Raw genomic sequence first — 16,168 nt, forward strand, 5'->3', positions numbered from 1 at the left:
GATAAGTGCTTGGTGCAGGCAGGGGGATGTCATTGGGACTGTTTCCTGTATGGTTGTGATTTGTCTTCTCCACCTTTGGAGGTAGAAGCACCCCATTGCTTAGACCTGTAGGAACCCTGCGGCTGTGATCTGCCTCTAGGGCGTCTGGATCTGCCCCTTTGAGGTCTGTCTGAGACGGGAAAGGACCAATTCTTTGTAGGCCTGTGTCTGCTAAATCTAGGTGGCTGTACCTGTAAGAAATCCTTGACTGTTTGCATAGATTTAGCTTTGTCCTCCATTTTCTTTAACACCTCTTCTGCCTTAACACCAAACAAGGTATCATGTTGTAATGGAGCATCTAATAATTTTGCTTTAACATGATCACGCAGAGTTTGTTCCTTTAACCAAGCATGCCTCCTAATGACAGAACCTGTAACAGAGGCCTTGCAGGAGGCCTCCAGAGAATCAAAACCACATTGCAAAGTATGCTTTCCAACTTGTTCAGCTGCATGCAATAAATCCTGCATTTCTTTGTTTTCTGCACATTCAGAATTTACCATCATTTTCTGTTTAAGCAGTGACATGCTATATTGCTGATATTTGAGCATATGAAACTGGCAATTTAAAGCCCTTATAGCTAAGGTTACTAGATGTGGCCACCATGAAGGCATCAACTGGGATGCCCTTAGTCCAACAGATCTTGTCTTTGGTGGGACTGAAGAATTTCTTGGCCTTTTTAGGGAATAGTTCCACTGTGCCAGGCTCCTTCCAAGCCCTCTCGGCGAGGAGTCCCACGAGTTCATCAGCAGGGGGGACACCCAGACAGAAGATGGGTCCATCCTGAAGGCCTTCAGGAACAAGGATTCCTCCAAAGATGGGGTGGAGGAAGACCAACCGCCTCTTTGCTTGAGAATTTCAAGGATGTCCCCAAAGGACACTTCTCAGACAGAAGTCTAGGGGACCAGTCTCCCTATTCGAAATCCATGAACTCCATGACAGACTCTCGGGGGGGGGGGGGGTTAGTCCAGGTGTCACCTATTACACATTCTCTTCCGAAAGGGTTCCTCCACAGCAGGCTCTGGGGGGAACTCTGATGAGATAGGGACCCCAAGTGGGGCAGTGCCCATCTGAAGGCGCTTGCGGGAGGGCTGAACCTGGAAGGACGATGAGGCCTCACCACCCAAAGTCGAGAAAGGCTAGGGAGGACCTAGAAAAGAAGGAGAGGTGACTGCCAAACTGGAAAAGGTCCTTTCTAACACCCAATGGCTAATGGGGTTGATGAAGCCCCCCTCTACTATCATACAGCAGGAGCCAGCTGGGAGGAAAGAAGGGACCCTGACTTAGCACAGAAGCACCACGACAATATCAGCCCCAAGTGCAGAAGACTTCAGGGGAAGGGAATGGTTTGAAAACTCAGGACCTGAACCCACCTGCAGAGAACCCAGACTGGCCTCATGGGGATGAGGCACAGCTTGTTCTTAGGGCCGCAGAACACAGCCAGCAAGGGACCCTGATGGAGTCGAGAAGGGAAGTATACCCAACACCGTTGGCCTCTTACTTGGAATGCTCTGGTCCTGATGCTCCAAAACTGGATGGAGCAGAAGAGGAGAGTGGAGTCATGTGGGTGGGGAACGTCCATTTGGACCTTGAAGTTCCTTATCATCCTATCTATATCCAAAGCTAACAGAGTTCTGGAGGATCTGGAGGATGCAGATGAATGGCCCAACCAAGCTTGGGATCCTGCCTTGGATCTGATAGATCTGAGGTCCCATGAGGGGGATTAGCTCTGATGTCTCGGATCAGATTTTCTGGAAGATCTAGAGGGGGAGATGTCTATCACTATTGGCTCCGACAGTACACTTGGATCAGATGGTCTGGCAGGATCCAATGACTTGGATGGTGGGCCGGATGGAAATGACAATGTGGTCGGATCTGGAGAGGCATTGCGCTGAGATGGATCTGAGTGTCCCCTAGGCGCTGAGACCTCAGATTCGAATGGCTGATCCAAGGTTCTCAAAGTGGAAGATTCTGGATTCAAAGCTACAGAGGTTGGACTCAGATCCGGGGATCTGTGATCCAACAGCCTTGGCTTTTTTGAGACTGAAGGAGACCCTTTGGAAGGGGGGGGGTCTTTTTTTAGGATCCTGAGAGGGCTTGGAGGGAGATTCCGATGGCAGGGGACTACCGTGAGCCAAGCCCTTTAGAAGCAAGTTGTTGTGGTGCTCCATAAGAGCCCTGGGGTTGAATGCGGCACAAATGTCGTACAGTTCCACAGAAGCCACACACACGCATGCACTCATGCCTAGGGGAAATTTAGTGTGTCCAATTCACCTACAGCATGTCTTTGGGATGTGGGCGGAAACCGGAGCACCCGGAGGAAACCCACACGACCACAGGGAGGACATGCAGACTCTGCACAGAAGGCACTCCAGCCGACGATCGAACTGGAGAACCTCTTGCTAACCACTGCACCACCACTGCCGCCCATGAATATGTCACAACTATGACACAACTAATGAAGACAAATGACTCATTTATGAACTGGGTGCATTAGGATCCATTAGTGAATAACCTGTGTATCAACAATCTCGCTGCAGAGTGCTTTCTGAAAAAGGGAGTCAGACAGCTACAAATATTACTTGACAATGTCTCATGAAACCTCTGTTTAAAAACAAAAGGACTGACAAGGGGAAGAATTTTCCCAGTTAAACTGTTTAAAAGAAAAACAAAATTCAAGGACTTACTTTTCACTTGACTGCAACGGCCGCAGGTAGCTTGACAGAAGAGTCTGGAGCTCCTTAGCATACTCATTCTCTGCATCTACAATATTCTGTAGCACCTAAAAAGGATACACAGCATCATGACTTATTGCATTCATGTCTAAAGTTTAATATCTCATCAGGAAAAATAGACTTGGGCTTTCCTTTTTTTCTTTTGCCCCAGCATTCACCCATGACATATCAGACCTTTCTTGCTACTTTTCATAACAGCAGATGTATAGCACACTCATAATATAAGGTTACAAGCATGCTTAGCAGTGACCCAAACGGCTAAGAACTCATCCAGGAAAGAATAAGCTGCTCCCTGCAAGATAAGTGTGCTGTCCATCTGTGAAAGGGCTGAAAGCATATCTAGGCTCTGGGGACAGAAACAAAATCAGTATTTTGGAGCTAAGGCCCCAAAGAACAGACCTCTGATTTGTAAGCAAGAGAAAAATAGTACCTAGGTCCACCCCAAGCTCCACACTACAACACACACATTAGGGCATTCTCATCCATCATCCCCACCTTGCAGTGACACAAAGACATCTCTCTCAACAGAATATAATCCACAGAATTCAGCTCTAGGGGTACGTTAAAAGGTAACCATTTCAAGTGTTGAGACCTGCTACAGTGAGACCCGACACTAGGAGACTGAATGGCTGAAAAGCAGATTCACATATACTAAGCCTGAGATATTCATTTTTCAAAATATTTCTTTTTCTCCAAGGTATAGGGATCTCTGTGCTGGTATATACAAGTTTGCGGGATGGGGAAATTGCCCCTATTCAAAGAGAAGTTTAAAGGAAAAGAGGAATCTTTGGAGATTCACTCTTTTCCTGTGTTTTTCATCTTTATTTTCCTGGTTTATCAGCAATCAGCATTTGAATGCCGGCATTTCAACAGAAAGACTAAGTAACCGCTTGATTTACTTGTGGCAGACATGGTTCAGTTATGATGGTGTAAGCCCATATAACCAAACTAAAAAAAAGTCAACCACCAAGAATTACCCACACCCAGAAATTTATTTATGCTTTTAAATAATATCACCATTCTTCAGAATTTCATTTGTCTTTCATTTCCAGATATTCAGGACTGAAAAGAGATGGCTTACTAATATACTGCAAGTGCAAGTCATTTAATGCAATTAGGAAAATGCACATGTCCCTGAAGCTAGAATGCCTGCATGCTCCTGCAATTCCACGAGTGGGCTAACAGTATTTTTTTAACATTTTTTCATAGTATTTTGTTTGGTAGAGCAACTGTGTGAATTTTGGGGGTGTTATTCCTTAATTTTGTAATTATATGAATTTTATTTCACTGCTTTAGCATTATTAAAGAATATGGTGGCTGCAACTTCTATTTTTTTTTCAACAGCTACATTCGCAGGGATGTCTGTTTTTCTTTTTATCCCCCCATTTTGCATCCTGAGTTTTTCTCTTCACCCTTCATAGGTGTGCACTAGGCTAATTGCCCTGGAGCCTTTACAAACATAGCCCACAGAATTACCCTGCCACTCAACCTTAGTTCACAGTGCCTCTGAGTAGAGCCACTGGAGTGATTCCTGTGGTGAATTTTCTATTTATCATCCACTCATCAAGGTTTCTCTTGAAGAGGCCCAGTGAGGTCCTCTGTTTGACAAGCATGGGAAGTCTATTCCATAGCAAGGGCAGTCTCTGGGTTATGAACTTGTCCCTTCAGCACGTTCTGTTGATTGTGGTAATGAGGCTGAGGTCACTGAAGTCATAATGCTTAGTTTGCAACAAGCACATATCAGTTAGCAACCATCTTTCATATTTTATAATAATAATGATTTCTCACTGTATAATTTGTCACATATCAGTGTATCACATTATGCTGCTGTATAAAGTCTAGATTATGATACTATCCCGTTGCAGAGTAATTTTTCACAGACAATTCCATTTTTAGTCTATGACAAGCATGCTAGATTTGAAAGGAATTAAGATAATCTTTACACCACACTACAAGCTTATCTAAATTCAGTTAATAAAGACAATACAACACAAATGTGAAAACACAAAACCAAAATGAAGTAGAAGCACTTACCACAAAAAACATGAATACACAAAGAACCTACAGTTATGTCATACAACTGTACAATTCTATTTCCACATTACCATTTCTCATGTGATGGCAACAAATGGGTAGAACAATCTATACATCCAAAGGTAGGATAAGACCTCAGTGACACTCCTACATAAGTTGTGTGTGTCTGTGTGTATATATCTATATACGTTCATAGGTAGGTACTAGGCTATCGGCCCAAGGGCCTATGTAAGCCTAGCCAACAAGGTTCCCTGGGCTTATGCAAATCAAGAAAGTTATTTTCCTGTGCCACTGTCGAGCAGAGACACAGAAGTGATCCCAGGTGTGTATTTCCTATTTCCCATCCACTCATTAAGATTTTTCTTGAAGAGTGCTAATGAAGAACTTTGCTTGACATAGATGGGTAGCCTGTTCCCGAATATGGGAAGTATATATATATATATATATATATATATATATATATATATATATATATATATATAGTACACACAAAAGCATCACATCAACAGTGACCCTCACCTACAGCCAATGTTCACACAGTGTGTACATACATACATGTAATTGAATGCACAGTGGGAGCAAATGTATATGTAGGTGCGTTTCTATATGCATATATATATATATATATATATATATATATATATATATAAAAAACACTAGAGAATCTCGACGTACTGAAAATGCCGAATTTCAGTACGTCGAGACGGAATACACGAAAGTGCAGTTACGCGAAACTGCAGTATGTCGATTACGGAAATGCTGAATCTGCTATTGTGGCGTCGCGTTCGTGACGTGCGGTGTGTGGATTTATCTGGGGTTTTAGGTAAGTAGTCTTTGTTTAAGGATTTTAGTGTGTGTGGTGGTGTTTTTTGTGTCTTTGTGTGTTTAGTGCGACCTCAGAATTAGTATATATACGTTGGGGGGTATGGGGGGTGCAGGGGAGTTTGCCCCCCTGCTTATAGGTAGGGTAGGTGTGTGTGTGTGTGTGTGTGTGTTATGTTGTGTTTTTGTTTGTTTTAGTGTGGTTAGTTAGGTGCATGTGTGTATGCGTATGTATGGTCGCAACTGTGATATTCGCGGTTTTTTGTGTTTGGGTATGTGGGTGTTCGACTATTCAGTCTCGAAATAGTGAAATTTGATATTTCAGTATTTCGAGATTGTATAGTGAATCCATATATGTATATATATATATATATATATATATATATATATATATATATATAAATAAAGAGAGAGAGATAACCACACAACACACCAACAAAAAAAAAGGTTACTGCTACTTATGCTTTGAAATGGTAACTATAAATAACTGGGGGAAACTGCCTTATACTCGCAGATGTAGAAGCTGCAGTTAAGCATGTAGGACCTCACTGTAAGCTGAGAACTGCATAACTAGACATTCTGGAAAAGCAGTAATGGCACTCAGCACTCTCATTAATACCTTTTTGAACCTCTTACACAGAAAACTCATGCATATAGTACAATGTCCAACGGGTAGTACTGCTCTCCGGTTTGGAATGCAAAATTTAAAGAACTTACAGGCACAGTCAACATTTATATATTACAAAGGGAATCTTGCTCTCCTGCACATGCTAGCTGCAGTATCTCTGTGGATATGATCTGATGCATATTAACAAATCTACAAGTGTGTGTGTGTAAGTGTCATGTACACACAGACACACATTCATTCATTCATTTACAGACAGGGAGGAAGCAACCATAAATATAAATTGTAATAGGATGATAGCATGACCTTTTTTTCTTTTTGCTCATCTAAATACATAACAGCACAATCTTTTTATCCCATCAGTCTTCATTGGGCAGACACACTGTACAATCCCTTTGCCTGTTATTTTATAGTGTAAAATGCTAGAAGGAACATTGGTAGAAACTTCAGTGAACACACACACACAGTGTAACTTCTTTCTTTCTTTCTGCCCCCCCACAAAGGGGAGAGTATATAGTGGGTGCTATGAAGCAATGTCACTCACACAATGTTGCTTCATTGGCAGTTCTTCCCACACAACTTGAATACCTACTCTCAAGGAGAGGTCTCCATTACCAACACACTGGCAGACCCAACCCCTAAAATGAGTTCCTTTGACATCCACATGGGACAGTCAAGCAGACCAAAATCACCTCCATTGCCAGTCAGCCCTCCAGTTCCTGGGCTACTGGGGAAACCTAGGTTGTTGGTGGTACAGGCAGACAGCCTCCCTCTGTGCCACTGGGCTGGTCTGTGGTAAGGAAAAGTGCTGTAGTGCTTGCAATATTTTGTGAATTTGCAGATACATGACTATGAGATAGTTGCACAGATCTTAGCCACCAACACATTTCTAATAAATGCCATAAAAGTTCCTCTACTAATGCAGCTGGTACTAATTCCAAGGTCAAAACAAAATACTGTACAGGGATGTTCAAGATGGTTGCATACTGATCAACGAGTTAATTTCAGCTCTAAGATTAAAAACAGAAAAAGAAAAAAAAAAAAAGAGTGCTACTGAAACTGTTTGGGGTAAAATTCAGTTACTGGCTAGTAAGTGCACTGCTTGGATGCCAGCTAAACAAAAAAAGAAATTAGGAAAATCTTAAAGAAAAGCAACTAGAAAAAGTGAAGAAAGAAACTGTTCAAGAGAAGGCTTCTAGTAATTTACAGGAAAAAATTAAATCAACTGTACACAAATCTGATTAAAATACATGAAACATTGTAGTGGTATATCAACTCCAATAACAAAAGGCTGTCTAAAATAGAAGAAGCTTTAACTAGCTGTTTAGATGAAAGGATAAACCTGCAAAAATCAGATGATGAAATAAAATAAAAAGCTGGCCGAGTATGAGGCTTCTCAAGAAGGAATGTCTGCTGTGTGAAAGAAACTGGAAGGAACACACTACATTAATTTTATGAAAACACAAACAAACAAGTGGACTGGTGTTCCACAGCAGGATCTGTTAACTGAAAGGGCAGCTTGTGTGTGCTCCTAACCTTGCAATGAGAAAGTAGCCATGACCTATGTTAGTAAAGATGTAATCATATCAGCAAAAAAGTTGATCCCCACAAAAGTGCAGCAAAAGGGCAAAGTCTTAAAAATTGTAGACTGCAGAGTGTTTCGAGAAAATGATTACTCGTTGTACACCAGGCAGAACAGAAGCAAATTTATCCCTGCAATCATGGAATGAGATTCAAGCTGCTTTATCCAGCTGATATCAGAGTTCTTTCCTAGATGATCAAAGTTATTTTTGACACAGAACAGGCGGGCTACTGAGGAATTAAAAAAAAAAAAGTTCATCCAACAAAAAGTGAGCCAGTAAACAGAAGGGGACACTGCTTCTTATTCTTCTGACCATATGGTTCAAAGAGAGGCTTTGCCAGGGAAACCTTTTTCAATGTTCCAAAGGAAACTGCTTCAGACACAGAAAAAAGCACAGGAGTCAACTAGAAGAATGAAGAATACCTTGGAATTGAACCATAGTCTGGTGTTGGGAGATGGAGATGAACAGAAAGACCATCAACACTGAAATTAGTGAATAAATGAGACACTATAAAGTATCTATTAAACTAGTGAAATATGGCTTTGCAAGAAAAAGTGGCTGAAAAAGACTGGACATTTGTTGACTTGCTTAAACTTGTGGGGGACTGTGAAGCATATACTCCACTTTATGTCATTAATGTTTAGGAGGACACTAAGAGGGGGTAGGCTAACTGTTAAATAAAAAGTACAGTTGTGTACACTTACCATAAATGTAGATGTTTGAGTGTATTCACTGTTGCAGAACTAACATATGGGTTATCTGGCCCCCGGTAGCCCTCAGCCAGCCCGAATACCAGAGTCCTCGGTATATAATGTCGGCTGCCATTGGCTGTAAAACTGATGTCAGAACCTCAGGTATAAAGGGAGGCAGCCAACGCCATTTCCTCAGTTTTTCTTGCCTTAACTGTCAGGAGCCCCCAAAGGAAGGCTAAGCCAGGAAGGAAAACACCCTGGAAACATGTCATCCAAAAAATAAAATATCTAGTCTGTGCCTTAGGAAAAAAAAGGGGGCATGGAGGATGGGAAACCAGGATTGCAACAGTGAATACACTCTAACATTTACATTTATGGCAACTGTACACAACTGTACTATGTTCTTCTTGTTTCACTGTTGCAGTCCTAATATATGGGTTGATTCCCAAAGCCCAGGAAAAAGATAAAAGGGGGGAGGAAGAATTACAGATTAAGGGTTGGTAACAAGGTCCTGCAAAACTGCAGAGGCAAAACCAGCCCTGGATTTAGAAAACAAAGGTAGACTGTAAGGCTTTGTGAAAGTATGGACAGAAGACCAAGTAGCTGCTTCTAGAATGTCCTTGGTAGGCACACCTCTCAGAAAAGCTGCAGAGGTAGAGGCTGCTCTAGTAGAATGGGTCCTAATACCCTGAGGGGGAACCTTCCCATGCTGCAGGTAGCAAAAGTGAATACAGTGAGCAATCCATTTGGAGATGGTCTGTTTCGAAATAGCTTTACCCTGAGCCCCAGGAGCAAAACTGACCAACAACTGCTCAGAGTTCCGAAAGGGTTTAGTCCTGTTTAAGTAAAATCTCAGCTGTCTTTGCACCAAGAAAGTGCAAAATCCTTTCCCTCTTATTCTGGGGATTATTGAAAAATGTAGGCAGGTGAATGGACTGGTTAAGGGTCAGACTGGAAACCACCTTAGGCATAAAGGAGGGATTAGTTCTCAGAGACACTCGATCTGAATGAAAAATAATGAAAGGTTCTACTGCCATTAAGGCTTGCAGCTCCGAAACCCTTCTGGCTGAAGTAATCTCCAAAAGAAAAGCAAGTCTTCCAGGAGAGAAACTTCAAATCTGCAGAGACAGCTGGGTCAAAAGGAGGCAGAGTAAGCTTCTCCAGGACAAAATTAAGATCCCAAGCAGGAGTAGGAGCTCTTCAGGGAGATCTAAGATTGCTAGCTCCCCTCAAGAACTGCTTCATCAAGGGGTGAGAAAAAACTGGTTGCTCAAAAGAACAATGAGCAGAAATTGCTGAAGCATGAATTTTTATTGAAGGCCACCGAACTGCGGTGGTGGTGCTGAAGTAGCATTGTCGCCTCACAGTAAGACGTTGTCCTGTTCGATTCTCAGCTAGAGCGTCTTCTGTGTGAAGACATGAGTGAATGGCCGTACCTTCGTTGAAGATTGTGCATCAGGGTTGGCAACTCGGCACGTAAAAATCTACTGCCAATCATTAGCGTACCGGAGTTCCGCTGTGGCGACCCCTAACCGGGAAAAGCAGAAAGACACAACAACAACAAAAAGGAAAGGCCACCACTCATTACAGCCGAGTGCTCCTCCAGGTGTCTACTGCAGTTAATGCCTACTGCTCCTCTAGGCATCACATACTGATTGTTCATATTTGCATTAATAATTCCAAAACCATGTTCCTTACAAGTTTACCAGGATATTTTGTCTTGAAGCATATGTGATGGCAAACACAAATGTATTGATAGTTGACCTCTCTCAATGAGTATTTTCTAGAACTGTATGGTGATAACTTCATTTTTTAAAGGTTTAAGCCATGCCCACTAGGAGTTAAAGGTGCACACTCAAAAGAGCAGTACCAGAGGGAATAAGTTAAGCAAGCCTGCTAGGTAATCAAGAATGAGGGGATGAGAAGAGTCTTCTCCTTTAGCCTGCATCCAAGAGCAAAATCTCTTCCTTTTATCTTCAAAGAATTTTCTAGTGCTAGGCCTCCTGGCCTCATGAAGAACTTTAACCACCTGTTGTGAAAGATTTAAGGTATTAGCCAGGCAGCTAAATGCAGAGTTTGAAGATGAGGATGAAGAAACTTTCCCCCTTCCTGAATCAACAGGTCTGGTACCAGAGGAAGATTCCAAGCCTGAGCCTGGGAAAGACTGCAAAGAAGAGGATACCAATGCTGCCTGGGCTAATCTGGTGTTATAAGAACAGCCTTTGGTTTTTCATCCCTTATCTTTAGCAGCACTCTGGGAACAAGAGACAGAGGAGGGAAGGCAGAAATTGAGAGTTGTGTCCATGGGAAAGACAACACGTCCACTCTCCAAGCTTTGTTGTGAAACTCCCTGGTGCAGAAGGTTGGAAGGAGATGATTGGTGTAAGAGGAGAAAAGATCCACTTGCGGAGTACCCCAATGCTGAGTGATGCAATGGAAAATTATCTTGTTCAGTTGCCACTCGTGAGAATCCAGAAAGTACAGATGTGTACACTTACTATAAATGTAGATGTTCGAGTGTATTCACTGTTGCAGTCATTACATTAGGGTAATCTGCTGGCAGGTTGCCCTCAGTCGGCCTGAATAACAAAGTCTTGGGTCCTGGGTCGGTTGCCGTCTCCTCTTCCATGAAGTCAGGTCATCAGGGGTATAAAACATGCAGCCGATGCCATTTTATTCAGTTTTTCTTGCCTCAGATGTCAGGTGCCCCCCAAATAGGGAGCAAATATATATATATATATATATATATATATATATATATATATATATATCAATAAACAGTAAATATAAATAAATACACTTTTAGAAACAAACTTTACCTTCAACTAAAAGCAAATACACCACAAAGGCTTTTGAGTATAGTGAAGGAAAGAAAAGGTATAGAAAGGGGGATGGCGGGTGGGTAACCCGGACTGCAACAGTGAATACACTTGAACATCTACATTTATGGCAAGTGTACACAACTGTACTATGTTCTTCGTGTTTCACTGTTGCAGTCATTACATTTGGGTAGAATCCAAAAGCTATGGATGGGAGGATGGAACTAAACAGCATTAGGAGTGGCTATAAGGCCCTGCAGAACTGCAGTGGCAAAGCCTGCCCTGGATTTGGAGAAGAAAGGTAAATGATAATGCTTTGTGAAGGTATGAACAGCACTCCAAGTAGCAGCTTCTAGAATGTCTCTGGTTGGAACCCCTCTGAGAAAATCTGCTGAAGTAGAGGCAGCCCTAGTGGAATGTGATCTGATCCCCTTGGGCACAGGTTTACCATGGTGCAAGTAGCAGAAACGAATGCAGTGGCTTATCCACTTAGAAATAGTCTGCTTTGATATAGCCTTCCCCTCTGACCCTGAGCAAATGCTACCATTAGTTGCTCAGTCTTTCTTAGAGATTTGGTCCTGTTTAAGTAGAAGCTTAGTTGTCTGTGTACATCCAATGAATGCAGAATCCACTTCCCCCTTGTTATGCAGATTTGGGTAAAATATTAGCAGGTGAATGGTCTGGTTAAGAGCCACACTGGATACCACCTTAGGCATAAAAGAAGGATAGGTCCTGAGGGACACCCTGTCTGGGTAAAATATAATAAAAGGTTCCACTGCCATAAGAGTCTGTATTTCTGAAACCCTTCTTGCTGAAAGTACAGTTTTGTACCTACCATAAATGTAGATGTTCGAGTGCTCATACAGCTGCAGTCATAACAGATGGGTTATCCTGCCGTCAGGCGGGTCCTCGGTCGGCCGAATTCCAAAGTCTAGGTCCGGCGTCGGTTGTCATCGCTTCTTCCCTGACGTCAGTGCAGCAGGGGTACAAAAGAGGCAGCCGACGCCATTTACTTCAGTTTTTCTTGCCCCAGATGTCAGGTGCCCCCAGAAGGAAGGCAAACATAATGCTATGCAAAGATGCAATGTTGATAAATCAAAAACAGTAGTTGCAAGCAAATACACCATAAAAGAATACCCCAAAAAGGTTGTATGAAAAGTGTTTGTCATAAGGCCTGTCCTAAGAGGGGATGGAGGGGGGGCTACTTGGACTGCAGCTGTATGAGCACTCGAACATCTACATTTATGGTAGGTACAAAACTGTACTATGTTCATCGTGCATACAGCTGCAGTCATACCAGATGGGTAGAATCCCCAAGCTAAGTAAAGGTGGTAGGCACTAAGTGGAACTAGGAGGGGCTAGGATGCCCTGCAGGACTGCTGTGGCAAAGCCCGCTCTAGATTTTGAGTATAGTGGGAGGTGATAGTGTTTGGAGAAAGTGTGCACTGAACTCCAGGTGGCTGCTTCCAAAATGTCCTTGGTAGGGACCCCCCTGAGGAAGGCTGCAGATGTAGCTGTGGCTCTGGTGGAGTGGGATCTGATGCATGCAGGCACAGTTTTTCCATGAAATGAGTAACAAAAGTGTATACAGTGGGCTATCCATTTTGAAATTGTCTGTTTGGAAATAGCCTTTCCTTGAGCACCTGCAGCATAGGACACAAAGAGTTGCTCAGATTTCCTGAATGGCTTTGTCCTGTCCAAGTAGTAACAAAGTTGTCTGTGAATGTCCAAGGAATGTAGTAGTCTTTCCCCTTTGTTTTAAGGATTAGGATAAAAGGTAGGTAAGTGGATAGTCTGATTCAAAGCTACACTGGATATTACCTTTGGCATAAAGGTAGGGTTGGTTCATAAGGAAACTCTGTCCTGATGGAAAATGATGAATGGTTGCACAGCCATGAGGACCTGTAGTTCCGAAACCATGCGAGCTGAGGTGATAGCCAGAAGAAAGGCTGTTTTCCATGACAAGTACTGTAACTCCGATGAAGAAGCTGGCTCGAAGGGAGGAAGGGTCAGCTTTTCCAGTACGAAGTTGAGGTCCCAAGCAGGGACTGGTGGTTTCCTTGGGGGTTTTATATTCTTTGCCCCTCTGAGGAACTGCCTTAAGAGAGGATGAGAGAATAAAGGAGGATCTGTGTTGTATTGTGCAGAAATGGCTGAAGCGTGGATCTTGATGGAGGAGAAGGAAAGTCCATTGTTTAACATCTCGGCTAGGTACTGTAAAATTTGAGGTATGTTTATTACCCAAGGATTCTGTCCCTTTTCTTGATTCCAGGCACAAAATTGTTTCCATTTGGCGGAGTAGGCCTTTCTAGTAGAAGGTCTTCTGGCCTCCAAGATGACATCCTGCACCTCCTTGGAGAGGATAAACTGTTGGGAAATCAAGGAATTCTCCATGCAGCTAGATTTCGAGTTTTTAGATGGCTGTGAAGAGTTTTGTAGTTGTGCTGGGACAACAGAAGAGGGACTAGAGGCAGGATCCATGGTGGGGAATGTGTCAGGCTCTTCAGGAGCGGATACCAGTGTTGTCTTGGCCGGTCTGGAGCAATGAGAATCATTTTTGGCCTCTCTGCTCTTGCTTTTAATAGAACTTTGGGCAGCAGAGGAAGAGGCGGGAAGGCATAGACTGTCAATGTTGCCCAATTGAAGGAAAGTGCATCCACTTTCCAGGCCTGTGGATGATAGGTCCTTGAACAAAATGTTTTCAACTGGCAATTTCTGTGGGTAGCAAAGAGATCTATGTCTGGCTGTCCCCATGCCTGAGTTATCTTTGTGAAAACTTGAGGATGTGACTTCCATTCGAGTGGATCTGTCATATTTCTGCTTAGGCTGTCTGCCAGTGTGTTTTCCTTCCCTGGCAGGAATTGTGCCTGTAGTTGAATTTGTAATTCCAGTGCTGTGTTCCATAGGGTCATGGCTTGCCTGCACAGGGGGTATGAATGAGTTCCCCCCTGTTTATGTACCACATCACTGTGGTGTTGTCTGTCCTTATCAATAGCTGGCCTGGATGCAGTAGGTCTTTGAAGGTCATAATAGCCTTTTGCACGGCTAGCATTTCCTTTTGGTTGATGTGAAGGTGCTTCTCTTTTCGGGTCCATTTTCCCTGAATGCACTGATCTGTCATGTGTGCTCCCCAGGCATAGTCTGAGGCGTCTGTTGTGATGATTTGAGTTGCTTAAGGTACACAGAAAGGAAGACCTGTGTTTCTTTGGCAAGCTTGAGCCCACCACATAAATTCCTTTTGAAAACATGGAATGAGTGGTATTAATTGCTTCCAAGCTGTGGCTGTGTTGAGACCATAAGTTTTTTAGGTACCACTGAAGTTTCCTCATATGCAGCTTTGCACATGGGATTAGTAGGATGCAAGATGCCATGAATCCCAGAGCCTGCAGGACTTTCCTTGCAGTTAGCCTGGTGTAAGTTGCCATTTTTCTGACGTGTTGAGACAGTTGCCCTTGCTTGTCTGGCATGAGGTAGGCCATCTGGGTGGTTGTATCCAAGCTGGCACCCAGGAAAATTATTTGTTGAGAGGGTATTAGTTTTGATTTCTTTTTGTTGACTGTGTATCCCAGGAAGTTCAACAGTTTTATTACAAATGCCAGGTGCTGCAGTAGTATGTCCTTGCTGTCCGCTTGGATCAGGCAGTCATCCAGATATGGGTAGATTTGTATCCCTGGTAGTCTGCAGAAGGCGATTACTGATGCCAGGCATTTCGTAAACACTCTGGGCAGTAGATAAGCCAAAGGGCAATGCAGAGAATTGGTAATGGGTAGAACCTGCAAGAAATCTGAGGTATCTTCTGCAATCTTGTCTGATAGGGACATGCAGGTATGCCTCCTTGAGGTCCAATGTTACCAGCCAAGACTCCTTGCCCAGCATGGGAAGAAGCTGCTGTAATGTGAGCATCTTGAATTTTGGCACCTGTAGGTATGTGTTTAGGATGGATAGGTCTAAGATAGGTCTCCAATCTTTGTCTTTCCTTGGTACCAGGAATAGTCTGGAATAAAACCCTTGACCTTGTTCTTTTGCAGGTACCTCTTGAATTGCTTTCATGTCCATGAGAGCTGAAATTTGTTTTTGTGCCTCTGCCCTTTGATTTTGTGGCAGGTTTAGCATGCCTCTCAATTTTGGAAGGGTGTGAAAGTGGAACCTGTAGCCTCTCTGTCTATAATGTCCAGAATCCATTTGTCTCTTGTAACAATATGCCAATTTTTTGAGAATAATGTCAGTTTTCCGCCCAAAGGTGCTGCCATTAAAGCTTTGCTTGGCAGGTGTAGGGGGAAGTCATTGTGTCTGTTTTCTAAAAGACTGTGATCTGTATTCTCCACCTCTTGGGGTTGGTGCTTGCCACTGTCTGGCTCTGAAAGATCCTTGAGGTTGCCCTCTACCCCTTGGACGCCTGTATTTTCCCCTTTGAGGTCTGTCTGTGGCTGGAAAGGACCAATTTTTTGAAGGCCAGTTTCTGCTGAAACGTGGAGGCTGTACCTGCAGGAAATCTTTCACTGTTTGCATTGATTTCGCTTTTTCCTCCATTTTCTTTAGCACCTCCTCAGCTTTAACACCAAACAATACATTTTTTTGAAGAGGTGCATCTAATAATTTAGCTTTTGACATGATCTGGTAAGGTTTGCTTCTTGAGCCAAGCATGCCTACGTATAACAGACCCCGTAACAGCAGCTCTACATGAGGCCTCTAAAGCATCAAAACCACACTGCAAGATATGTTTACCCACTTGCTCTGCACCATGCAACAAATCCTGCAACTCTTTTAAATCTGGTTGTTCTGGTTGTGTCATCTTGCTTTTCAGCTGAGATATCAAAAACTG

The 16,168-nt window shown here is 43.1% G+C and overlaps 1 protein-coding gene across 4 annotated transcripts in view; it reads right to left on the reverse strand.

Moving 5' to 3' along the window:
- Positions 1-16,168, reverse strand: part of ARHGEF7 (Rho guanine nucleotide exchange factor 7) — a 2,881,265-nt gene that overhangs the window by 1,652,860 nt on the left and 1,212,237 nt on the right. For all 4 annotated transcript variants that reach the window (XM_044072654.1, XM_044072651.1, XM_044072652.1 and 1 more), the window contains one exon: positions 2,724-2,818. In XM_044072654.1, the coding sequence (XP_043928589.1) occupies positions 2,724-2,818 (95 nt within the window). The remainder of the gene's footprint in view (positions 1-2,723; positions 2,819-16,168) is intronic.

The sequence above is a fragment of the Protopterus annectens genome, chromosome 5.part0, assembly GCF_019279795.1.
Source record: "Protopterus annectens isolate FY-2018-M chromosome 5.part0, PAN1.0, whole genome shotgun sequence".
NCBI lineage: Eukaryota > Metazoa > Chordata > Ceratodontiformes > Protopteridae > Protopterus > Protopterus annectens.